The 26,687-nt window shown below is 33.9% G+C and overlaps 1 protein-coding gene across 2 annotated transcripts in view; it reads left to right on the top strand.

The window, feature by feature from the left end:
* Positions 1 to 26,687, top strand: part of ASCC3 (activating signal cointegrator 1 complex subunit 3) — a 337,466-nt gene that overhangs the window by 52,975 nt on the left and 257,804 nt on the right. For both annotated transcript variants that reach the window (XM_089921889.1, XM_022553310.3), the window contains exons 5-8: positions 11,272 to 11,392; positions 17,279 to 17,483; positions 18,194 to 18,335; positions 18,936 to 19,061. In XM_089921889.1, coding sequence (XP_089778015.1) covers positions 11,272 to 11,392; positions 17,279 to 17,483; positions 18,194 to 18,335; positions 18,936 to 19,061 — 594 coding nt within the window. The remainder of the gene's footprint in view (positions 1 to 11,271; positions 11,393 to 17,278; positions 17,484 to 18,193; positions 18,336 to 18,935; positions 19,062 to 26,687) is intronic.

Genomic DNA, 26,687 nt, shown 5'->3' with positions numbered 1-26,687 from the left:
TAGTTGATTGAAAAACCTTATTTTAAATATTGGTTCATTGCCAATTTGGAATCAGGTCTCCATTCTTTATCCTGTAGTTTTTTACTTTTGTCCTGTCCTCAGTACTTTAATCAATAATTTGTATAAAGGCACAGTTATTGAACTTGTGTTCTGGACTGGTTCAACACTGATAGTGTTTACTGATATAATAGATTGCCAGAATCCAGATTTTAAAAGCTCTCTAAAGACTAAAAAAACAAACAAAAAAAACAAACAAAAAAAGAAGAAAATGAAATTTATAAGGGATCTATTTGAAATTTTGGGTTTAAAAATTATTATATAAAGTACAGGATATGGGAATCTGCCTACTAGGAATTTATGTGGAAAAAAACTAAAACCAAATACTTTTACTTGGCTACACATTCAATTTGAGCCAATAGTGTGATATTGTTACCAATTTAAGCTGTGTTTAGAAAAGTTTAACATCTAGTCCAGAGTTGTTTTAATCTCTGTGATCTGCCCCAATCAAATTATATTTGAAATGTTATGCTCAGTTTTGGATGCCATTAAAAGTAAAAGGCTCAGTAAAAGGTAGATTTCTAAACGAACCTGGATAAAGAATCATCAAGAAACCAAGTTATATGACTAATAGTAAGGAATTGATGTATGTTTACCTGGGAAGGAAAGAACTTACGAGTGAAGTGTGCCTAATACTTTACTTGGCCTTATCTTTAAATTTTTGAAGGGCTGTCTTGTAGAAATATTATTAAGATCATTCTCTGTAACCCCAGAGGGCACAGCCAGTGTTAGGTGAAAGCTATAGTGAGCCTGATTGGGCTCAATGTACGGAAGGATTTTTTGACTTTAAGAATCCTCTAGCAGTGGCATGAGTTTCCTTATGAAGTGTTCTACTTGCTGGTGGAAGTATGCTGGGTGTTCATTAGCCAGAAAAAAAAAAATGTCAATAACAGCAATAAATATGTATAGAGCACCTGTTGTCAGATACCATGCTAATTTCTTTTAACAGACAGGAAAGCTGAGGCACAGAGAGCTTAAGAAAGTTCCCATAGTCATTATAAGTAGGAATTGACAAAATTGATAAACTTAGTTCTGAGTCCAAGCCCGTGTTCTCAGCTGTCCTGTTTTTCGGACTCCTTTGGCAGTAATTATTGATTTTTGAGAGCTTTGTTTAGATGTCCTCCAAGGTCCCTTCTAAACTGAGCTTAGATGAGATTACCCCATTGTAGTTTCTACAATGTATGGGTGTATGTGAAAGCTGTGAGGGAGATTCATCTGGTTCTTGTATTTAACAGACTGAAATGGAGGAGACATACTGGTGGTTGTCAGGAAGGTTAAGGAAGCTGTGATCTAACCAGTGATTAAAGTTTTAGTTGAAGCAATGGTTTCAAATCTATCGCTGCTTTTTACAGAATACTAGGATATATTGTATTTAGTTTCACCATTGAACCAAGAATAATTTTACTAGCAGAAGTTGGAGTTAGAATATATGCATGCACATATTTACAATCATGAGCACACTTTCTTGAGAAAAAATGCTGAAGTAAATATGCATGTCAGATATTTGTGTTAATATTTGTTGTATGTTCATTTATTTCCTGACAAGTGATAGTTGATTATTCATACTTTTGTAGTATTTTCTTTGAATTATTATTCTATCATGATTGCTTTTAAATGATAAATGCATTAGTATTATGTATATTTAGCAAAGATTCACTGAATATTTCTTCAGATGAAGACTGTGAAAATATTTGCTTTAGATGTAAAGCACTTAATTACTTGCCTGGGACATAACTAGTGTGCAAGTATTAGGTTTTGTTATCATTTTCACTGTGATACAAATTATTTTGTGTACTTTTCTTACTACCTTATTTGATTATGATTCGCTTATTTTGGTAATACTAAATACCTAATGTTAATTACTTATTATATGCAAGGCACTGTGTCATATACATTTACATACATTATTTAGTTCACATCACAACCCTGTGAAGGGTATGTATGTACTCTTATTCCCACTTTACAAATGAGAAAAGGAGGCTCAGAGCAGATGTCTAAGCTCCTAAAGCCAATGAGCAGCAGGCTTATGATTTGAGCCCGGACTGACTTTCTCCTAACCTAAACTGCTGTGTGTTACTAGTGTTCATAAGCTTGGTAAATTATTAAATTAAGTTGACTGACGGGGTAATATAAAGTAAAAACTGAGTTGCTGATGTAGAATGCACTTACACAGAAGTTTTGAAAATATGAGTAGCAGTGATATCAGTGGATTGTACCTAATCTGTATTTCCTTACATTCTATAATTATAAATTAAATATAATTTAATATTTAATATATTAAATAATTTAATTATTTAATATAATTTACATATAATTATAATTATGTGATTTAAATTATAATTTTATAATTTAAATTATAATATAATTCTACTGACCATTTTCAGAAACACCATTCATGTAAGAACATTTTCAGAAAAAATATTATATTAAATATAAATATTGGTTATAAGATATATCCAAATAAGAAAACTTACATTGTGCAAAACTTTCATAACAGAATGATACTTTAAAGCATTGGTCTCCAAACTTTTTTGATTATACTTTCTAACCACGTTTGATAATGTATCCCTGATATAAATTTAGTTATTTAATTTTAAACTGTATATGATATACAGTATAATTTTAAATTATGCTGTGATACCTTACGCTCATTATAAAACATACATAGAAATGGAGAATTAAAAAGGATGCTGTTTTAAAAAAAGTATTTAACTTTATTAATGATATTAAAATTCTTTCTAGTCAGAGCAATGTAATTGAATATGCATCAGTATTTTTGACTCTTAGTGTAGCACTTTTTGATGTTTTGAGGTTCTGCTTCTGTGTTCAGTTCAATTCAGTACTTCATCTTGAGAACAATGGAAGAGAACAATTGGAAGTTTGCTGGCAAGGGTTGGAGGGAAGGTAGCATACGTTGATCAGACCTACATTTCCTAACATCTTCTGTCATTGCTATGTGGAGAATGGATTGGAATGTGTTTTGGATAGATGTGCAGAAACTATTTAGGAAGCCCTTTGCATGGTACAGGCAATAACTGTTAGGGATCTTAAAACTGACAAGGAGAAAGGCTTGAAATCTGTTTAGTAGTTGAGATCGAGAGAATTTAAGAGTGAAGTGGATGACGGGGTAGGATTGGGTGCGATGCATAAAGAGGTGGTAAGGGTGCATTTTAGGCTTTTGTGTAACTGGAAGGATGGCAATGCCATTCATGGAAATAAAGAATACTTAGAGTGAAGTGGGTGGAAAACCAAGAGATGGTTTTGGACGTTTGTGGAATTGTGAGAGGCCTTAAGACCTCCAAGTGAAGATGATAACTGGACAATTTGTTAAATGAAGCTCAGAGTAGAGATCTGGGAAGGATGTGTGATTTTATGAATTTTCAGTATATGCTTGCTAATGGGAGCTGAGGGCTTGCATGTGAACAGCTAAGGAGAGAACATGGAGTGGAAGAGAAAGCCTGGGATTAAACCTTAAGGAACTCCAACATTTAATAGTCAAAGGGAGCCTAAAGAAGAGATAGGAATGTACCAGCCAGAGTGGTAGGATACATATCAAAAGAATGGCGTGTCTAGAGAACAGACTTGTGGTTGACAAGCGGGAGAAGGGGAGGGAGAGGGATAGACTGCGAGTTTGGGGTTGGTAGATGCAAACTATTACATTTAGAATGGGTAAACAACAGGGTCCTACTGTCTAGCACAGGGAACTATACTCAATATCCTGTGATAAACCATAATGGAAAAGAATATAAAAAAAGAATGCCTCTATGTGTATAACTGAGTCACTTTGCTGCACAGCAGAGATTGGCACAGCATAGTAAATCAACTCTACTTCAATAAAATAAAATAAAATTACTTAAAAGAAAAGAATGGTGTGTCAAGGATATCAGAGGAAAAGTATGTTTCAAGAAGGATAAGGGGTATTTAGCAATGTGGAGTGATGCATGGAGGATGATCCAGGAAGATGGGACCAGAATAATATTCATTATCTTTATCAAATCTATGAATGAGTATCCTTCGAACAGAATGGATAATAGTAACATCTGCTATCCTTCAGACAGAATGGATAATAGTAACAGTTTGCATAGATATATCTTATTTTTACTTTCTTTTTCATGTTCTTTTCTTTAGTTTTTTATTGTAACCTTCTTAAAAAGTATAGATTAGAATTGAACTCAGCCCTCTAAATATGGTTCAATCAGTGTAGTATCCTTTGAGATGCTAAATGGGGTTTTGGAGATACAGTATTGCTATTACTACGTTAAATTTTTCCCTAGCCTTTATTACATTATTTATTCATATTGAACCTGTAAATAACCAACCCCCTACCCTTTCAGGATTTTTCTTAGGAATTTATTTGTGGGATAAGGTTTCCCCATCTTGTACAAGTACACATGAGTTTTTTAAACCTAATTGTGGGGTTTTATATTTACCTCTATTGCTTCTCCTTAGGTCTGGCCAGATTATATCAGACTATCTAGAAAATTTTTAAATTTTGATTCTGTCATGAACTAAATTGACACCTTTAACAAATTTAATTTAATATCTTCTAGTTTATATATATATAACTGATAAAATTTTGAACAGGACAGAGCCATGACAACTCTTTAAAGAACAACTTTAGTGGGTGATCTCCATATTGAGGATAATTCCATAACCCGCTTAACTGTATTGTCCAAAAGTATACCTCATTCACATCAAGATATTATGCCTACTGTGCATCACTAGCTGTTTTTCAGAATGCCCGTTGACTATTTGCTAGGGAGAATGGTTGGTCTCTCTTTTGAAAGAGGTCTTTTCGGAACTTCAGATAGACTTATTTTTGACTTTTAATGAATTCTTTAATATTGACTAGATGGAAACAGAATGGAGCTGACAAACCTTTTATAAATATGAATTTTATTATCGTTAAAGCCTGTTTTAGTGATTAAATACTTCGTTCAACATGTTTTGACTAACCTGAGAAATAGGGTTCAAACAGGACATTAACATGACCAGAATTGCCTTTTATTTGGAAATAATGTTTTGCCTCTAAATCTTTGAGTAAACCCGTAATGCAAGTGTGTTTGTCATGTTTATTCTGTGGTTTCACAAACCCTCAGCATATCTGCATACCCCAGCTCTTGAACAGATTTACAGTTCTTATTTAGGCCCATTATAACTTTTTGTTATCAATTTTCCTAAGATTTATAATATAATTTTCTGTGATATATTATTTAAAGGTTTTCATTACTTTATATTTTGCTTTTATGATGATGTAATGTGTGTGATTCATTTTGATACTGTGTTGGGGATATAGCATCCACTAGAGCATCGTTCCTATTGGAATAAAAATGATATAACACAGAATACAGTGGAAAGTGGTGTTTACCTTTCCTGAGAGTTTCACAGACTACATTCATCTGTTACAAGTGTAAGAAATAAGGAAGTAATCCTGCTTATTAGTAATGTTAGTCTGTACAGGGACTTCCCTGGTAGTCCAGTGGTTAAGACTCTGTGCTTTCAAGGCAGAGGGACTGGGTTCGATCCCTGGTCGAGGAACTAAGATCCCACATGCTGTGCAGAGTGGCCAAAAAAATTTTAAAAAAAGTTTGAAAGGTAGTTTGTGCATGTTCTGCGATAATTTTTTTTTTTTGGCATCTCAGGAACATAGTCTGTTGGTTAATTTTTTTACTTTAATGAAGAACTACTTTAATTTGATAATTTAATTTAATGAAAAAGGAATTATAATAACAATGAGAACCCTGAGCACCTTTGTCTATTGAGAAGTTCCTTAATAGATAATAATGGCTTTAGCAAAATCTACCAGGAAAAGGATATTACCTGTCTATTCCTATTGTGTTTCCTTTGAATCTCATATCCTTAATTTATAGCCAGAGTAGTAAAACTTGCCTTTTTATTGTTTTGAGAGCTGCATTTTTGTTTTTTTAAACTCTGTAGTTGATGCCTGTTTCTCTACCCATAGCTAACTTTTCCCGCCTTTTTTTTCAATTTGATAGCTTCTGGAACTTGTGTCAGTGTATAGAGCAGTGATCCAGACAGTTGTACCTTTACAGACAGTCACTCTCAGTGCCAAATTAGTTTGTAGTGCGAATCTTGAATGAGAACTGCACCTGCTCTCAGTGTAGATGAAAATGACAAATGTTAGGGAAAGTGTAGTTTGGGATTGCTTTAAATCTGGTGGCAGCTGATCTCAGAATTCTGCTGGGGATTCTTCATTTTGGGTTATGGAAGTCCTGCTATTCAGAGCAAAACAGCCGCCTTGTCTGTTTTGCTAGGTCTTAGGTGTATTATTTTTAAGAAATAACATGCTCTTCGTGCTGTGATTCTATATCTGAGATGTTTTATCTAGAAGTTATCTTCGAAATACATTGGTGGTTTCCTAAAATTATGTTGGACTAAAAATTTCTGAATCTCTAATTTATCATATGTCAACATTATATTTCAAATATGCAAGAGTAGCTGCCACAATAAATCACATTCTTATGGAGGAAATGGTCTCAATTTAAGAATTAACATGTTCTTTGAAAGTTGATAGCATATAAAAGACATTTCATGCTGTATGTAGAGAGCATTTGCTACTACAATTTGTTTGGAATATGGGGGGAGAAGGTATCTTTGTAGGTATGTATTACATTTATCTTTTTTGAATTTGCTTATTCTTTGATATCACCCTTACCTTAACCATGGGGCTTGTGTCTAAAAGCAATTCAAAACACTCACTTAAAATGCTTATCAGGAAAATTGTATTTAATCTTTATTTTTCAACCCTCAACAGTTTATTGGTTACTTTTAATATCTTAAGTCATTTTGGTTCATAGTTTTAAAAAATAGCTTCATTGATATATAGTTCACATACCGTACAGTTCACCCACTTAAAATGTTATAAAGCAGTGTTTTTTAGTATATTCATAGATATGTGCAACCATCACCACAGTCAATTTTAGAGCATTTACAAAACCTCAAAAAGAAATCCTAAGCCTTTAGCTAGTATTCCCCTACTCCCCCGCCCCCTTCTCCCAACCCCCAAGCCCTAAACAACCACTAGCCTACTTTCTGCCTCTAGAAATTTCCTTATTTAGGACATTTCATATAAATGAAATCATAATGCGTGGCCTTCTGTGACTGGCTTCTTTCACTTAGCAAAATGTTTTGAAGGTTCATCCATGTTGTACACTACTTCATTCCTTTTTTTTAAAAATAAATTTATTTATTTTATTTATTTTTGTCTGTGTTGGGTCTTCGTTGCTGCGTGCGGGCTTTCTCTAGTTGCGGCGGGCAGGGGCTACCCTTTGTTGCAGTGTGTGGGCTTCTCATTGCTCTGGCTTCTCTTGCTGCGGAGCATGGGCTCTAGGTGCACGGGCTTCAGTAGTTGCAGCACACGGGCTCAGTAGTTGTGGCCCACAGGCTCTAGAGTACAGACTCAGTAGTTGTGGCCTACAGGCTTAGTTGCTCCGCGGCATGTGGGATGTTCCCTGACCAGGGTTCGAACCCGTGTCCCCTGCATTGGCAGGCGGATTCTCAACCACTACGCCACCAGGGAAGCCCTACTTCATTCATTTTTATGGCTTAGTAATATTCTGTGCTGTGGATGTATACCACATTTTGTTTATCCATGCATGAGTTGATGGACATTTGGGTTGTTTCTACCTTTTGGCTGTGTTAATAGCCCTGTTTGTGTGTAAGTTTTTGTTTGGACACGTTTTAAGTTCTTCTGGGTATATACCTAGGAATGGAATTGCTGGGTCATATTGTAATTCTGTGTTTAACTTACTGAGGAACCAGAAAACTGTTTTTCACAATGGCTACACAACTTTGTATTCTTGCACTGTATGAGAATTCCAGTTTTCTCCACATCCTTGCCAACACTTACTATTTTCCATTAAAAAAATAGTTGTTCCAGTGGTTCTTCTTTGCATTTCTTTGATGACTAATGATGTTGAGCATCTTTTCACGTGCTTATTGGCCATTTATATATTTTCCTTGGATAAATTCAGATCCTTTGCTCATTTTTTTTCATTGGTTGTCTTTTTATTATTAGTAAGAATTCTTTATATATTCTGGATACAAGTCCTTTAACAGATATATGATTTGCAAATATTTTCTCCCATTCTGTGAGTTGTTTTATTCACTTTCTTGATGGTGTCCTTTGAAGCAGATGTTTCTTATTTTGATGAAGTCCAAATTATCTGTGTTTTCTTTTGTTGCTTATGCTCTTGGTGTCATATTTAAGAATCCCTTAACCAAATCTGAGCCCATTAAATTTACTTCTGTAAAGAGTTTTATAAGTTTATATGTTAAATGTAGATCACTGATCCATTTCGATTTAATTTTTGTATATGGTATAATGGTCCAACTTCAGTTTATTTCATGTCGCTAGCCAGTTGTCCCATCATTTATTGAAAAGACTGATCTTTCCTAACTGAATGGTCTTGGCTCACTTTTGAAAACTTAACTTATTTATTAGTTCTAATAGTATTTTAGTACATTCTTTAGTATTTTCCACATAGAAGATCATAGTGATCTATAAATAGAAATAGTTTTACCTCTTAATTTTCAATCTGGTTGCTTTTTATTTCTTTTTTCTTACCTAATTACCCTGACTTGAACCTCCAGTACAATGTTCAGTAGAAGTCACAAATGCACATTTTTTTGTTTGTTTCTGTTCTTAGTGGGAAACTAATCCAGTGTTTCACCATTAAGTATGATGTTAACTGTGGGATTTTCATAGATGCCCTTTATCAGGTATTAGAAGTTCCTTTCTAGTCCTAACTTGTTGAATGTTTTTACCATGAAAGGATGTTGGGTTTTATCAAATGGTTCTTCTGCATCTGTTGAGCTGATCTTGTGATTTTTGCTTTTTATTCTATTGGTATAATATATAAATTGATTGTCTTATGTTGAACTAACCTGATATTCCTGACATAAATCTCACATTGTCATGGTATATAATTCTTTTTATAAATTGCTGGATTTGATCTGGTCTGCTTGTATTTCACTGAGGATTTTTGTGTCCATATTCCTAAGAAGTACGGGTCTTTAGTTTTCTTATGACGTATTTATTTGTCTGGTTGTGGGGTCAGAGTAATATTGACCTCATAAAATGAGTTGTGAAATATTCTTTCCTCTTGTTTTTGGAAGTGTTTGTGAGGAATTGGTTTTAACTTAAAATGCTTTGTAGAATTCATCATTGAAGCCATCTGGACCTGGACTTTTCTTTGTGGATGTTTTTTGATTATTAATTTAATCTTTCACTTGTTTTAGGTCTATTCAGGTTGTCTGTCTTGGGTTACTTTTGGTAGCTTGTGTCTTTCTAGGAATTTGTCCATTTCATCTAGTCTATCACCTCCAGGGCTTGTTACTGTCATTTGCTTGTTTATTTGTTTAGTGACCTGCTGAATTATTTTAGTGCAAACAGTTCCTTCTACCCTCACTCCACAGTGTTGAGCTTCTGATGTCGTTCCCCAGGGAGCCGCACCTGTGAGTATACCCATAAGTCACTTTGGGATGAAGGTAGTGTTAGCACAAACAACCCTTTTCTACGCTTCCCCTGACTCCATTCAGCTGTTCAGATCGGGACTTGAACCCACATGTGATCTTTACTAATTCCCAGCTGACCATTCTGATGTTTACAAAAATGCCCCTGGGACATAAATTGCTCCATAAACTAATCCACTAAATTTGTGACCCCTTTGAAGGAATAATTCCAAAGGTCGGTGTTGATATATAGTCTCACCCCAAGAGGGTCGTCCCAGTTGTCTCTCCCCTCAGTTCTGTCTTGTAACTTAGTTGTTGAATCTGTGAATCTTCTCCAAATTGTGGTTCACCACAACCTCTGCTCTTTCTGAGATAGCCCTTTGGCTTCAACTTCATGGCCTGGTTGCAGATGTGGTCTATTTCTTTGGAAGAGATCGGGATCTTTCTGTTTTATGGCTTGGCTCTACCCTCAGGCAAGATTTCTGAGGCAGAACTCTGGAGCTAGGAGTGGGGACAATGGAAGTCTTCTTTCTGAGTGACACCCCTGCTTTCGAAGCTGAGTACTTGATGGAAGGGGTAGGCTGTAGCCTAAATTCTAGGCTTGCCTCTCCTTGTGTGGAATCACTGCCCTATCAGCCAGAGTGAGAGTGATTGGATCACCAGTATTTTCCTTGATGTTTTGCCCAAAGATAAGGCCTGTCCACATTTGGGGACAGGGTGGAAGACAGGTGGCCTTCTGTTTAGATAGTGTTAGTAAAATAAACAGCAAAAGGAAAATATTTACTAAATATTTAATGCCTTATATATACTCAACATAAAATTCCTACTTTTAATGGTATTTTTATTTGTGTGGATTCTCTAAGAACAGTTAGAATTTGTTTAATATAAAATCTTCACATGTAGAATTAAAGTATAACATTTCTGGACAGGAAAAATATATATACCCCCAAACCATATATGAGGAGATCTAAAGGCTTTCTGGCACAGTTATTTCATACAGTTATATAATTGAAAGTCTCTGAATCATAAGACTGGTTCTCTGACTCTGGAAACAACTTAATCTTTGGCAATCACTCTGCATAGGAGAGTAGAATATGCATAAAAACTTTTAATAAAGTTACAGAAAGCACTTGCAGTACTGTGTTTCAGATTTCACATATATTAAGCATTGAAAATTATTGATACTTACTAATTAAGCAATAATAAAATAATAAAAATACACTTTAACAAAAAAATACAATTAATTGTTTTTTAAGCACTAAAAATTTGGCATGTCATGATTTATTAAAACATTCTAATGATTTTTAACTCTAAAATGATAGCTCTTATTAGTAAGTTGTAAGAAAAATGGTACTCTGCACTCTATTTGGGAAAACCAGAATGGTATGTTAAAAAGCAAATTAATTTTAGAATTTCACTTGGTTATACCAAGAAAAAAACAAGTGTCAGAATTTTTTATTCTGTGATTTAGAGTTTTATATATAAATCATAATTATTTTAACAGTTGGATCGTGCTCTTTAATTATATAATTGCAGATGGTCTTATGAAGCCGAAAGCTCCTTAGCAATGTGAAGCAATGTAACTTTCCTAAGTTATTATTTTTTTATGATTCTTTTCTAAATACTTTTTAGTTTCTTCTGTGTTAGTTTAGCTTCATAGCTGTGTTGAATAGGGTGTTAATAACTTGAAAAAATAATTAATTTTGAGGTAACAGTTTGTTTTGATTTTCCTCTTATAAGCTGTTTGAACTGCTGGGACCTGATGGACTTGAACTTATTGAGAAACTCCTCCAGAACAGAATTACAATTGTGGACAGATTTCTTAATTCTTCAAATGATCATAAGTTGCAAGCTCTTCAAGGTAAGAAGTGTTCAGTGGTAATTCTATTTTAAAGGAAAAATTCATTGTTTAGCAGTCTATTTAATACAATTTTACTTTTAATATTCTTTGGTTGATTATGTAGCTTACTGATACCATTCTCTTAAGTAGATTTTAGGTGTGGCAGATTATGAAACAAGTGTCAATGCCCTAAATAGGGTATTATGTCAGAGATTCTGTTTATGTTTAGGTATAGCAGAAGATTTGGAAAGGCAAAAAAAAATTTTAAGGAAATACATATAGTGCTTACAGTGGGTCAAGTAGAGTTATAATTTATAACCACTTTTATTTTGAAAACTTTCAGACCTTAGTAGTGGTGCAAGGATAGTGTAATGAATACTCACGTACTCTTCATGTAGATTCACCATCATTAACATTTTGCTTCCACCCCCCCATTATCATTCTCTACACACACACACACACACACACACACACACACACACAGGCGTATGCACACATGGACACACACATATGCACATTTAAAATTTTTGCTGAACAATGACTAGAAGTTGCAGACATTATAATACTTCAGATATAAAATTTCAACATACAATAAGAGTCTCCTGCTTACCTGAAATACAGTTATCACACCCAGCAAGTTGAACATGCATATAGCTATGTATTACATATGTTTGAAAACCCCAGAAGAATTAGAAAGAGTTGTCAAGGAAGCTAAAATTTTTTTTTTTTTTAAAAGCCTGACTTACTATGAGACAACTGATGCCAAACTCAGGTTTTAGGTGGTAAGTAGGAAAACTGAGTTTCTTACCTTTACCCAAATGTCTTTGCCAGCTTTATAAATAGCTTGGAATTTTTAAAAAGTGCATGGGCATAGGAAATTAGACCCCCTTCTTCAAACTAGTCAACATTTACCCTTCCTTTATGTAAGTGACGTCACCTTTTCCTTATGAGTGTGGCACTGAAAGGAAATTACAAAAAGAGCCTTAATTTAAATCCAAAATTTCTTATGGGTTTTCTTTATCCTACGCTTCGATTACTGATAGTTGCCTTGGAGTTACTTTGAGATTTCTAGAAACTTTGAAGATTGGAGTTTAGCCACTTTGTCTTTCTGCAAGTCTCTTGATTCTTTAAGTATATTGAACACTTATAAACTACCTTGCTGTAAGAGGACTTTCACCTGTTAAACAGTGCTTAATCAGACATTGCAATAAGCCAGCAGAACTTAGGAGCATTTAAAATGTGTATCTGCCGGAAGAAAAGGAATGAATTTAAATATCTGGTCTTGTGATGTAATTTCTGAGGATTTGATGTTCATTTTGTCAGCCTTTTAAGTGCTGATACGTACTGATTCCACCTTTTATTAGTGCTAATTTATTAACGAAAAGTTCAAAATGAGTTCAGCTTCACATATTTTTTTAAGAAAGCTGTGGATGATGAGTTAATGTTTTGTAGTTTCATTATGTCCATTTTTGTTTAACATTTATACACAAACTTTATTCTACTAGGATAACTTTAAGAAGCAACACACTTTTTAACCTAAAACCAAATATTAAATTTGAATTATTAAAAAATATTTGAACCATCAGTCTGCCCTGAAATATTTTCTACTCTTCTCAATCAGCTTTTACTCTTTTAGTCTATGCTAGATTGTTACTAATGTTGCTACTATTTGAGAACAATAATTATACCATAGAAAATTGGGGCATTTAAACAAACTTCTTCTAAGGACTGTGGTAAAAGAAGAGCTGACAAATGAGCATATTAGGTTTTTTGTGTATCTTCATTAAAGATGATTTTCCTTATTTTGGGGGGGAGGGAGAAAGAAATATTCTTGAAGAAAAGAATCATTAGACTCTGTTACTTTATCACTGTTCCCATCCATTTATATCTTTTGATATAAATTTTATGTTAACGATCCTTCAAAATTCTCTTAAAAATACCAAATCGTATTTGTATTCTCTATTAAGCTACCTTAGTAAGACAGCTGCATCCTGCTCTTTTCTCTGTTCCACAAAATCATGGTCTTAGAGAGCAATAGCTTCCTGCCATTTAGCATTTTCTAGCTTTCATACTGATTTTCTTTGAATCCTTTTATCCAGATATATATACATCCACCCTACTTTATCTCTGTTCTTATAACCAGGAAATGTAAGGTAGGTGAGAAGTGGGTGGGTATTGTGTACTCACTGCTAAATTGAGGATAGCTGTGAATTAAATTCTGTTTTGGGGATGGTTGTAGAGAATGTTTAGTACGAGGTGTATCATAAAATAAAAATTAAGTTAGCTCATGCTGTCAAATGACAGTGTTTTGAGTAGTTATACAAGACTTTTTCTGTCATAATAACATTTTAAAAGTATACAAACTCTACGTGTTCTTCAGTAAAATTTTGTTTTAGGATTGCTGTTAAGCTTATTCATTTCATTTCTTCTTGTCAATCTCTACAGTTAACTGAACCCAACAAGGAGAATCATGCACTTAAGCATTTGTGCTTTATAACTTGATTTTTAAAATCACCTATTATGTTCAATCTTGTGGGATTTCAGTATATTCTGATTGAGGCCTTATAAAGCTATCAATGAGGTAGACATATTTTCTTCTTATAATTTTAATTTCCTTATTTTGATGATCACAAATGTGTCCAGTAGTGTTTTGTTAGTGTCACATTTGTTTAAAATGTTAATGTCATTAGCATAAAATATAGTATGTCACCCAAAGTATTTAGTTTCACGTACAAAATGTTTAACATTCATTTATAGCAATAAGTACATGGCATTATTCACATTTTTAAAAATCCTGCTTAATATCTCTGTCGTTGAATGTGTGACTTTGAAAGCAGGTTAATTTTTTTCATAGTTCAGAGTACATTTGAAAAATGCCATTATGTTTCTTTCGTCCTCTAACACTGAGAGTTAGTTGGTTATAAATTCAATCATTATAATAGTATATAAGATTTATTTACAAAGTAAAACATATAAGACTTACTTAGAAAAATACTTTTGAGCTATAAAATGTAGTTCTGATATAGATGGGATTATATCTTATTTCATAATTTTGAGATGTAATAAATCTTTATTTCTCACTTTCCTTTTTGCGACTTATAGAGCCATTATACGGAGGGGTTATTTCATGTGATTGAGAGTTAAAATGACTTATTCAAAATCATGTAATGAGATAGTGACAAATGTCTGAGAATTGTGAAGATTTGACTTAGAAAGCTAATTTCCCCCTCTTGATGCTAAGCTTAATTCCTTCCTTGTTCTGTATTGGATCTTGGAAGTTGATAAAATAACTTGCACTGTGCTCCTTCAGAGTATGGACCAATTCCATTCTTCATTGTCTTCCTAGCCTAGCAGCAGTGCCTGGCACCTAGTAGGTCCTTAACACAGTAACAGTATTGACTTGGTTTGCTTTCAGTGACATTCCTATCAGTTCTTTTAGGGCTGCAGTGAGCCAAGATACTACTACTTGGAAAGATTGAATTAAACACAGAAAGTAATCCTGTTGGAAGAAAATTTTTCCTATATATTGAGTTGACCAACCACAGGTTTAAATTGTACCTTGTAAACACTGAGCTTTGATTGACCTGATTCCTCTTAGTGGTTCTAGACTTCTTCCATTTTAAAAAAAACTGCATTTCCCAAATCAAAACTACAATGAGGTATCACCTCACACCAGTCAGAATGGCCATTGTTAAAAAGTCTACACATAATAAATTCTGGAGAGGATGTGGAGAAAAGCGAACCCTCTTGCGCCTTTGGTGGGAATGTAAATTGATACAGCCACTGTGGAGAACAGTGTGGAGGTTCCTTAAAAAACTAAAAATAGAACTACCATACGACCCAGCAATCCCACTACTGGGCATATACCCTGAGAAAACCATAATTCAAAAAGAGTCATGTACTAATATGGAGGTTCCTTAATAAACTAAAAATAGGGAATTCCCTGGTGGTCTGCTGGTTAGGACTCTGCACTTCCACTGCAGGGGCCTGTGTTCGATCCCTGGTCAGGGAACTAAGATCCCACAAGCTATGTGGCGTGACCAAAAAACAAGAAAAGAAAAACCAAACTGAAAATAGATTCACCATATGATCCTGCAATCCCACTCCTGGGCATATATCTGGAGAAAACTCTAATTTGAAGGGACACACACACCCCAGTGTTCATAGCAGCACTATTTACAATAGCCAAGACATGGAAGCAACCGAAGTGTCCATTGACAGATGAATGGATAAAGAAGATGTGGTATATGTATGCAACGGAATATTACTCCACTTTAGAAAAGAATGATATAATCCCATTTGCCTCAACATGGATGGACCTAGAGATTATTTATTTATTTTTAACATCTCTATTGGAGTATAATTGCTTTACAATGGTGTGTTAGTTTCTGCTTTATAACAAAGTGAATCAGTTATACATATACATATGTTTCCATATCTCTTCCCTCTTGTGTCTCCCTCCCTCCCACCCTCCCTATCCCACCCCTCCAGGCGGTCACAAAGCACCAAGCTGATCTCCCTGTGCTATGCGGCTGCTTCCCACTAGCTATCTACCTTACGTCTGGTAGTGTATATATGTCCATGCCTCTCTCTCGCTTTGTCACAGCTTACCCTTCCCCCTCCTCATATCCTCAAGTCCATTCTCTAGTAGGTCTGTGTCTTTATTCCTGTCTTACCCCTAGGTTCTTCATGACAGTTTTTTTTTTCTTAAATTCCATATATATGTGTTAGCATACAGTATTTGTCTTTCTCTTTCTGACTTACTTCACTCTGTATGACAGACTCTAGGTCTATCCACCTCATTACAAATAGCTCAATTTCGTTTCTTTTTATGGCTGAGTAATATTCCATTGTATATATGTGCCACATCTTCTTTATCCATTCATCTGATGATGGACACTTAGGTTGTTTCCATCTCTGGGCTATTGTAAATAGAGCTGCAATGAACATTTTGTGGACCTAGAGATTATTATATTACGTGAAGTAAGTCAGACAGAGAAAGACAAATATCATATCACTTATATGTGAAATCTAAAAAAGAGATACAAATGAACTTATCTGCAAAACAGAAGTAGGCTCACATAGAAACAAACTTATGTTTACCAAAGGGGATGGGGAAGGGAGATAAATTAGGAGTTTGGGATTAACATATACACACTACTATATATAAAATAGATAAATAACAAGGACCTACTGTATAGCACAGGGAACTATATTCACTATCTTGTAATAACCTAAAATGGAAAAGAATTTGAAAAAGAATATATATATATGTAGCTGAATCACTTTGCTGTACATCTGAAATTAACACAGTATAAATTAACTATAATTCAATTTAAAAAATGGTTTAAAAACCTGCATTTCCATGAAAAGGTGGATCATACTATTTCTTTATTTGCTTTAGTCATCTTCTAAATATATCCTGAGCTGTATTTTAGTTTTATTTTATTTCATGTATAAATTAGTAGTGACATATAGACAATTTAACAGAGTAAGGCCTATTACATAGGGAAAAGTATCATATATGTAAAGAATATCTTTATTTTATTATTATGTTAACAGTAAATGCCAATTAGTATTGATAATTATTATATTTATTGAAATTATATAAACAGATTTCAAAATTGTGAAATAGAAGTTTTAGGTTTCTGATGTTGTATCCAAGAATTTATAACATTAAACTATTTAGTCTGTAAGAAGAAAATATCTGCTGACTTTTCCAAAACCAGTGTACCATTTAGAAATTGTGATTTAGAAAAACTCTCCTTAAAACATATAATTGAATGTGTCAGTTAAAAAAAAAAGAATTCTTAGAGCATTGTGCTATCTTATGTTTTGGTGAGAAGGAAAACAATGGTTTTCCTAAAGGTTAAGCTTGTAAAATATGACCTTAAATTTGCTTTGCAGACAATTGCAAAAAAATTTTAGGAGAAAATGCTAAACCTAATTACGGTTGTCAAGTCACTATTCAGTCTGAACAAGAGAAGCAGTTAATGAAACAGTATCGCCGGGAAGAGAAAAGAATTGCCAGACGAGAAAAAAAGGCTGGAGAAGATGGAGAAATTGCAGAAGGACTCCTGTGCTTTGATCCTAAGGAACTGCGGATACACAGGTAATAAAAGCCAGAAGCTGAAAAATGCTTGTGTTGTAATTGCTACTTTAATGTATCATTATAATTATTTAGTTTAGTTTTAACAAATTAGATGATTCTTATTTCTAGTCATGTTTTCTTACAAGAATAGAATTTTGTTGTATGAAAACCTAATTTTCTGGGATAAAAAATCAGTGATCCGCTTAATTAGAATATTCTTGGTTGCATCAACGTAGGTGAGAGATTTTGGTGCTGTGCATACACCACTAGCTTAAACTTTATGAAGCGTACACAAATTTATTTTGAGACTTTCTTCTTTCCTACCTTAATGAATACATTTTCCCATATTGTTATCAAGAAGCAGAAAGGAGAAAAATGAAATAAAGGCATTATTATACATGGTGTTTAAATATTGAAACCCATTTAAAAAAAGGATTTTACACTTTGTTAAATATCTTTGGATTGTGACAAAGAAAATTATAAATAAAAAAACATTAAGTCAAACTTCTCAGATGATGTTATCTAAAAATAGTACCTGAAAATGTGTTGATGCTTATATGGTTACACAGAAAATTTCAGGATTGCTAATAACTTCCTTTGTGTAGTTTAATTTCTTCACTTTTATAGTGGAAGGCTGCGTGAAATAGTTATTATAATGACTTTGTTTTAGTATATGCTTTCCTTTGCAAGATAAAAATTACAGATTTAGCCTATTATTTTTGTATTTACAGAGAGCAAGCACTTATGAACGCTAGAAACGTTCCAATTCTGAGCAGGCAGAGAGACATGGATGTTGAGAAAATACGTTATCCACATGTTTATGATTCCCAGGCTGAAGCCATGAGAACATCTGCATTCATTGCTGGTGCAAAGGTATGCATTGGTATATGACCACTTTTGGATAACATGTCTGTTCTGAGGAAATGACACATTGATTTTCCCTGTTTCTTTTGTGATTCTAGTACTAGTTGACTCTTCTATGCTAAATTGTATTTTTAAATATTGAGGAAAATGAGATAGTGCAGTTTATGTAAAATTCTTAGCGCATGGTAGGTTTTCAAAACATATTTGTTCTCCTCCCTTTCATTATTTATGCAACTTGTGTTTTTGAGTTTTAGCAGTTGCATCACTTTTTGCCTAAACTTTACACTGTGTATTGCACATTTTCCCTGGCTACATGACTACATTTGTCTTCAAGAATACCATCTAATTAATGTACACTTAAAGTTCATCAACATAATATGGTTCGTGTGTTATATGAGATATCTGATTCATGAATGCTTTGTGTGTGTGGTTTTTTGTTTGTTTTTGTTTTGTTTTTTCTTGTTTTCCTTTAAATTAGCTAAATTTATTTACCAGTGCTATGTCATAAAACAAATAGTGTTCTTTTTTCTCTCTTTACTTAAAGAATCTTTACCAAAGTAATTGTTTTGTTTTGTATTATTATTGGATTTTAATTTTTGATGTTTATAGATGATTTTACCAGAAGGAATCCAAAGAGAGAACAACAAGATATATGAAGAAGTAAAGATTCCTTATAGTGAACCAATGCCAGTTGGGTTTGAGGAAAAACCAGTTTATATCCAAGACTTAGATGAGGTAAGATTATCATTTTATAAAGTTGATATTTTTGATGCTTGTTATGTTTTTGAATGCATTCGTATTGGAAAAATTATTTTTAAAAGTTAGTTGGTTAATACAGTAAAGAGATACATGCAGTTGGTTACTAATGAAGTAGGGGAGTTTAAATTAAAAAAACCACATATATACATATATTTCTTTACACATTGAACATATTTATGTATATTTTGTGTATGTATTTCTATAATTTTATGTTTATTTTGGTTATTTTAGCTAATATTTCATTTAACCTACATAAGCTGACTTAAGTAAACTGTTTTAAAGGATTCATGTATTGATAGGTCAAATGTTCAACCTATGATAAAATAGAATATTATTTGGGGCCAGGACCAAATTCCAAACTATTTAATTAACTTTCCCTCAGCTTTTAAATTTTGAATAATTTCAGTCCTATGGAAAAGATGCATGAATAGTACTATTCTTATACCCTTTTGTCTTGATTCACCATTTGTTAAAATTTTGCCATATTTGCTTTATCTCAAAGTAAAATATTTCTTCATTTAGTTTAAAGTATATACATTATTTAAGGTTAACCTTTTCATCACCAAAATGAAGTTGCTTTATTTTCATATATATATTTCATATGAAGTCATTCAGAAATATCAAATAATATAGGCAAGCAAAAGGAGCAGCAAAAAGAATAACTACAGCCAACCAAAATTGACTCCATTCTATACATGTGTGTGCATGTTTGTTTTGTTTTTACAAAAATAGAATTATATCACACATTTTGTTCTATGTTTGTATATATACTTATATACATCTTTCTATGTCAGTAGACATATTTCTACAGCATCATTTTAAATCACTATACAGTATTCCATTTTATGTCTTTATTAGTTTTAAACCAGTTTGTTATTATTACAATTTTAAGTTGTTTCCTGCAATAAGTTTTTATAATAGACTAAAATTATAATTAAATCTTATATTAATGGGTTTCATCCTGTGCATCAGAATTATCTGTAGAACTTTTTCAAAATCCAGATGCCTCAGTCCCTGTTACATCATAATCTCTTGGGAGGGGCCCACATATCTATATTTTGAATATGATTTTTAGAGCTCTGTAGTTGATTCTGAAATGCAGCCAGGACTGAGAGCCTATAGGATTAAATAATTATATATATAATTCTTGTTAAACCTTACCAATCATTATAAGGATTATCATCATGAAGATTTATTTAATTTTATTTATTAAATATTAACATTTTTTCATATAAAAGCATCATTGACATTCATTGTCTATGTAATGAACGAGCCAGGCTTCTTAGTTTTTTTCATACTTATTTCAAATAAATACTTTGTTCATTTTAATTTAGATTATAGGAGTAAAAGAGATTTCTGAATGGGTTAATTCCATCTGCAGCCTTAATGTCTCTTTGCCATGTAACCTAATACACTTGTAGGTTCCATGGATTAGGATGTGAACATCATTGGGGATCATTATTCTCCCTGCCACACATGATATGGATGACCACAGTTTAGCTGTTAACCTGTTGAAGGACATCTGTGTTATTTACAGTTTTTGGCTGTTACGAATTTTATGAGTCTGTTTGGGCTGCCGTAACCACAGCCTAGTTGGCTTAAACAACAGACATTTATTGTTTCGCAGTCCTGGAGGCTAGAAGTCCCAGATCAAGGTGCCAACAGATACGTTTTCTGGTGAGGACTCTTTTCCTGGATTGCAGCCAGGTGTTTTCTCTCTGTGTCCCCGTGGCCTCTTCTCTGTGTGTGTACACAGAGAGACCTCTGGTTTCTTTTCCGCTTCTTATAAGGACACCAGCCCTATCGGATTAGGGCCCCATTCAGATGACCTCATATAACCTTAGTTACTTCCCTGAAGGTCCTGTCTCCAAATATGGTCACTTTGGGAGTTAGGGCTTTAATTTATGAAACTTGCGGGGGACATAATTGCATCTATAACATGGTTAAAGCTGCTCTAGACATTGTTGTACAGGTTTTTGTGTGAACATAAGTTTTCATTTCTTTGGGATAAATGCCCAAGAGTGCAATTACTCGGTCATATTGTAGTTGTGTGTTTAGTTTTCTAAGAAACTACCACAGTTTTTTTCTAGAGTAGCATTTTATATGCCCATCAGCAATCCAGTGTGATCTAGTTTCTCTACATATTTGCCAGCATTTGGCGATATCACTATTTTTAATTTTTATTTTAACCATTTTAATTCATATTTTTATATATTATTTATATTTTAACCATTCTGATAGCGTGTAGAGAGTTCTCATTGTGGTTTAAATTTGCACGTTCATAAGGGGCAGTAATTGGGGAATAATACATTCAAATGCAATGTGTCATTATAAGTACATAAGTAAACTGTTTGCCGTGTTAGCAATGTAGATAATGATCCCACCAGATGTCATTAACCATGGATATTAATATAGAGCTCAGGAGAAAAATATAGATGTTAACAGAATGTGAGTTTAGTTAGATGCTTCTGTTGGTTTGGATCTTTTTTATGCAAGGCATAAAATCTTTAAAATCATAGGATGTTTCTGTATCAGGAAAAGTGCTCTTGAATATGGTATCTTTCTCTTTTCACTAAGATCATAATTGCATGCCATTCCTGACAGTCCTATGGAACTGTAGATAAAACAGTTTTATGTCCTCCCACTGACTGAATGTCGCATCAGATAAATTTGTCCTCTCTACTTAAATTACTTCTATAATTTGATTAAAAAGATAACGAGAATTTTAAAATTCTAAAATGATGTGCAAATTTTCTGTTAATACTGTTAAATGGGTTTTATACTTTCTTAGAGAGGGAATAATCTAAAAAAAAAAGTTGATGGGTTTCTGTATTAGAACTCACTCAGTTGGAAGTTAGAGAAACGAAACTGAAATCAAGTTTTAGCAATGAAGGCAGAATGTTGGCTTTTCTAACCAGAATGTGCAGGAGTAAAGCTGCCTATGTGTCCAGATGGATATATAGGTTCACATGATGTCATCAGTTCTTTTCCTCTGTCTTCGTCGTTCTCTTTCTCCATCTCTTTATTTCCTTCTCTTCTCTTTCCTTTCTCCCTTATCTCCTCCTCCCTCTCTTTTACCCCTTCTCCCTCTCCTTTTATTTCTCTGGTTCTTTTCATCCCAACTCCCAGATATGCTTTCTCCATATAATCAGGGAAGAACATAGGACGGCAACTCCAAGCATATCTGCTTCCCTCTCCTCTAATGCTAAAAGCAAGAGGGTTTTCCCCACAGAAAACCTGGGATGCCATCAAGAGTCAAGGAGGAGTTTACCAAAGAAAGATGAGTGCTGTTATTACCTTAAAAAGGAGAAGGAGAAAGATGCTAAGCAGATGGAATTATGTCTTTGATATTTTGGTGAAAGAGTGAGGTTTGCTTTTTTGTTGGTGTTAAGTAAGTTGACTGCTATCTATTTCCACAGTTGGGAGTTATATTTTTTAAATAGCCAATAGAGTGTTATTCAGCAGAATTGAAATACTGATCCAAATATATTGTTTAGTTTGGAAAGGTAATATAAAAGATGCATATAATGTTTCATTTGAGAAGTTAAGAAAGTTGAGTCCTATGAAGTCTGAATGTAGAAAATTTGAGATTTTCTGTGACCCCAGAATTCCATGCTTACAGGCTGGGTTCTGGGGGAAATGATGAATAGGGTATTATCCCTGATCTTAAGTTATTCTGTGTAGTGTATCTGCCCCACACCATTTCCATGGAAATAACTAATACAGTAGGGTATGTTGACAAATTTCTATGGCGGCACAGAGAAGGCAGACTAAGTTCACAGAAGAAGCCGTCATGAAGGTGAATGAGGGCACAGGATTTTGCCAGATAGACAAAAGAGGGTGGGGGGTGTAGATGAAGGATGCTCCATGAAACAGTTTGTGACCTTTTGTAAACGAGTATTTCAGTGTTATTAGCATGTAAGCTACATGTGGAGAGTGGTAGTAAATTAGTTGAAAAAGAGACTTAATAGTGCACATGAAGGGCTTTGAAAACCATAGTAGGTTTAGACTCAATATTGTGGGAAATGCTACTTCTTAAAAATAAAAGTAAATGATCAAGTATTTTCACTTCCAGAATTACTGTGGTTGCAATAAAAAGCTGATGATTGAGAGTAGAACTGCTGCAGTAGTTCAAGGGAGAAATGCTATGTGCCTGAATGAAGAAAGTGGAGCCTATATAGAAAGTGGGACAGTGGAGAATAGTTTAGCTGTTAGTACACCTAACGTCTGATGACTGGTTTAAGTGACAGGAGATGAAGCAGAGAGAAGAAACTGGAATGACATCCAGGGTAACATGGGCGAGTGCCAGTATCATTTATTAAGATGAGAAATAGGAGAAAAAGAAAAGGTTTGTGCATGTTAAGTCCGGGAGGCAGTGTGTTGGTGAAGCGCAGGGCCTGTGAGTCCAAGCTGACAGCTTGAATCTTGGCTCCCCACATTCTAGCTGCGAGGCTTGGGGCAAGTTACTCTTTGAGACCCAGTGTTTCACTTGTAAAATTGGGATGATAGTACCTACCTCATAGTTTTATTGTGATGATTAAATGAGTTAATATATGTAAAACACTTTTAAGTGTGTTGAGTACTTAAGACATTTTAGGTAAAATGTTTGCTTAAAATGATAAATGTAAACTGACACTGTGAGAGCAGTCATAGTATGGATAAAATGAAAAGACTTATTGTTTCTTTGGAAATTATATTTATTAAATAAATTACTTCTGTGTTCATTTATGCTCCTCAGCTATTCTGTCATTCCAAATACATAAGTCACTCTATGAAGACATAGGGTAGTTTTCAGTTAATTGATAGAAACTAAAGAAACCAGTCATTATAATTACTAACGTTTGTGGTTATCACAAGACTTAAAGTTTGGGAAAAGGGAAATAGAAGAAGAATAAAAAATGTTACTTTTCCTTTGGTTTTACTTTGTTCTCTGAGCCTGAGTGCATCCTAAAGCTAGAGTTTAATGACACAGTTTGATTCAATCAATTTACAAAGGCAAGAAAGCTAAAAGAAGCATCCAGAGAAACACTTCAGAATGTGAATCTTTTTTATGAGATCAATTTGAACAAGATAAAATGTCACTAAAATCTGGACATAGGCCCAAATAAAAAGCCTTTCCCTGAAGCATCCCACAGCCCGCTTATTATACTGTCAAGCATATCATCAGTTTCATCAGAACATGACCTTGAATCACTACCAGCTTTTTTAAGAGGTGGTATCAAGAAATAGTAACAAAATATAAAGTTTAAAACTGAAAAGTGAGTTTGCAGTGTTTTTCACACTGATAGGGATCTTAGCAAAGAAGATTGCATAAATTTCATGATGAAGGAAACAGTGTGGCAAAAATTAAATTTCTAATCATTTTAACAAATTTGAATTTCCCTTGATGCATGCATAGCCTCACCTAGCAATTAAAGCCATGAGTATTCTGATAAATTTGCTGCTATATTTGTTTGTCAGATTTTTCACCACTTATTACCACCAAAACAAATAAATGAACAAACAAAACATGTAGATGTAGACTCCTTCTACATCTATTGTAAACTCCACAATACATTGTTATTCTTTTTGCCTTAACAGTCTTTTAAAGGTATCATTTAAGATATCTAAATAATAACCAGGAAAAGTTTTTATACTCGTGCACCTATCTGGCACCTTTATGCCTTTGTGTAGGTAGATTCAGATTTCCATCTGGTATTCATTTCTTGTAGTGCAGGTCTGCTGGTGATAAATTTTTTCAGCTTTGTCTGAAAACAACCTTCTTTTTTTTTGTCTTTGTTCTTGAAAGATATTTCATTTGTTATGGAATTCTAGGTGGACAATTTTTTTTCTAGTACTTACAGATGTAGCTGCATTGTCTTCTTGTTTACATTGTATCTGCTAAGCATGCCCTCATTCTTAATCTTCCTCTCTATGTAATATGTCTTTTTTTTTCAGGTTGATTTTTAAGATTTTCTTTGTATCACTGGTTTTAGGCAGTTTGATTATGATGTGACTTTGTATTAGTTTTCTGTTATTGTATAAATTACCAGAATACTAGAGACTTAAAATATCCATTTATTATCTCAGAGTTCTAGAGGTCCAATTTGGGTGGGCTTGACTGGGTTCTCTGTTCAGGATTTCACAAGGCCCAAATCATGGTATTGGCTAGACTGAACTCTCACCTGGAAGCTCTGGGGAAGGATTCCCTTTCAGATTCATTCCGGTTGTTGGCCAAATCTATTTCCTTGCGGTTGTAGAACTGAGGTCCCCATTTCCTTGCTGTCTGTTATTCTTAGCTTCTAAAGGCTGCCCACATTCTTTGGCATGTGGCTCACTCCATCCTCAAAGTCAGCAAAGGCTAGCTCGAACCTCTTGTGTGCTTCAAATATCTGACTTTTCCTGGCAGCTGAAAAAACTCTCTGCCTGTCACTACCATGGTGTGGTTTTCTTCAGGTTTTTTTTGTTTTCGTTTTTTGTGCTTGGCATCGGTTAAGCATCTTGGATCTGTGGATTTATAAAAGTTTTCATCAAATGTGGGAAATTTTCAGCCATTATTTTTTCAGAAATTGTCTGCCCCCTTCCTTCCTTTCAGGAACTCTTATCATAGGTATATTAGGGTTCCTGAAGTTGTCACACAGCTTAATGATGTTCTGTTAACTTTAATTTTGTTTTGTTTTGTATTTTTCTTTCTTTATGTTTTATTTTGGGTAGGTTTTACTGCCTTGTCTTCAAATTTAGTATTCTTTCCTTCTGCAGTGTCTAAAGTGCTGTTAATCCCATCCAGTGTGTTTTTCATCTCAGTCATTGTAGTTTTATCTCTAAAAGTTTGATTTGAGCTCTTTTAATATCTTTTATGTCTCTACTTACACAATCATTTCTAGAGCTTAGGGGGTCATAAGACTTTTTCTGTAGAGGAACAGACAGTAATTATTTTAGGCTTTGTGGACCATATAGGGTCTCTGTTCCATATTTATTATTGCTTTTTTATTAAGGTACCCTTTCAAAATATAATAACTATTCTTAGGTTATAGGCTGTACAAAACAAAACAAAACAAATGAAAACAGGCCTCAGGCAGATTTGGTCCACAGGCCATAATTTGCTGAATCTTGCTCTAGTTTCTTGAACAGTCTGTCATTTATGTTATTTCTGCATTGGTTTTAATCAATTTTTCTTATTTCTTATGATAATTTTTTTCTGCTTTTTAGTTTGTTTGATCCTTTTTGACTGAATCCCAGAGACTGTGATTTTACCTTGTTGAGTACTGGATATTTTTCTTATAAATATTCTTGAGTTTTTTTTCCCTGGGACATAGTTAAGTTACTTTGGATCAGTTTGATTATTTCTGGTCTTGCTTTTAAAATTTCTTAGGTGGAGCAGAACAGCATTTTAGTCCAGGGCTAATTTTGCCCCACAGCTGAGACAAAGTCTTCTGAGTACTCTACCTAATTCTCAGTTAATTAGGAGGTTTGCTGCTGTGGCTGCTGAGAACAAGAACTTTTCCAGATGCTGTGTGGTCGGGTTTGAATTTGCTTCCTCTAATTCATTCAGATGGTTCTTTCCCTGTACCTTGGGTAGTTTTCTCATATATGTGTGCTGTTTAGTACTCACCTAAAGACTTG

Source organism: Delphinapterus leucas, chromosome 12 (assembly GCF_059928025.1).
Source record: "Delphinapterus leucas isolate spDelLeu-1000000601 "Yukka" chromosome 12, BTC_Dleu_Yukka2, whole genome shotgun sequence".
Classification (NCBI taxonomy): domain Eukaryota; kingdom Metazoa; phylum Chordata; class Mammalia; order Artiodactyla; family Monodontidae; genus Delphinapterus; species Delphinapterus leucas.
The sequence above is the reverse complement of the archived record's forward strand: the minus strand, read 5'-3'. Positions and strand labels throughout refer to the sequence as shown.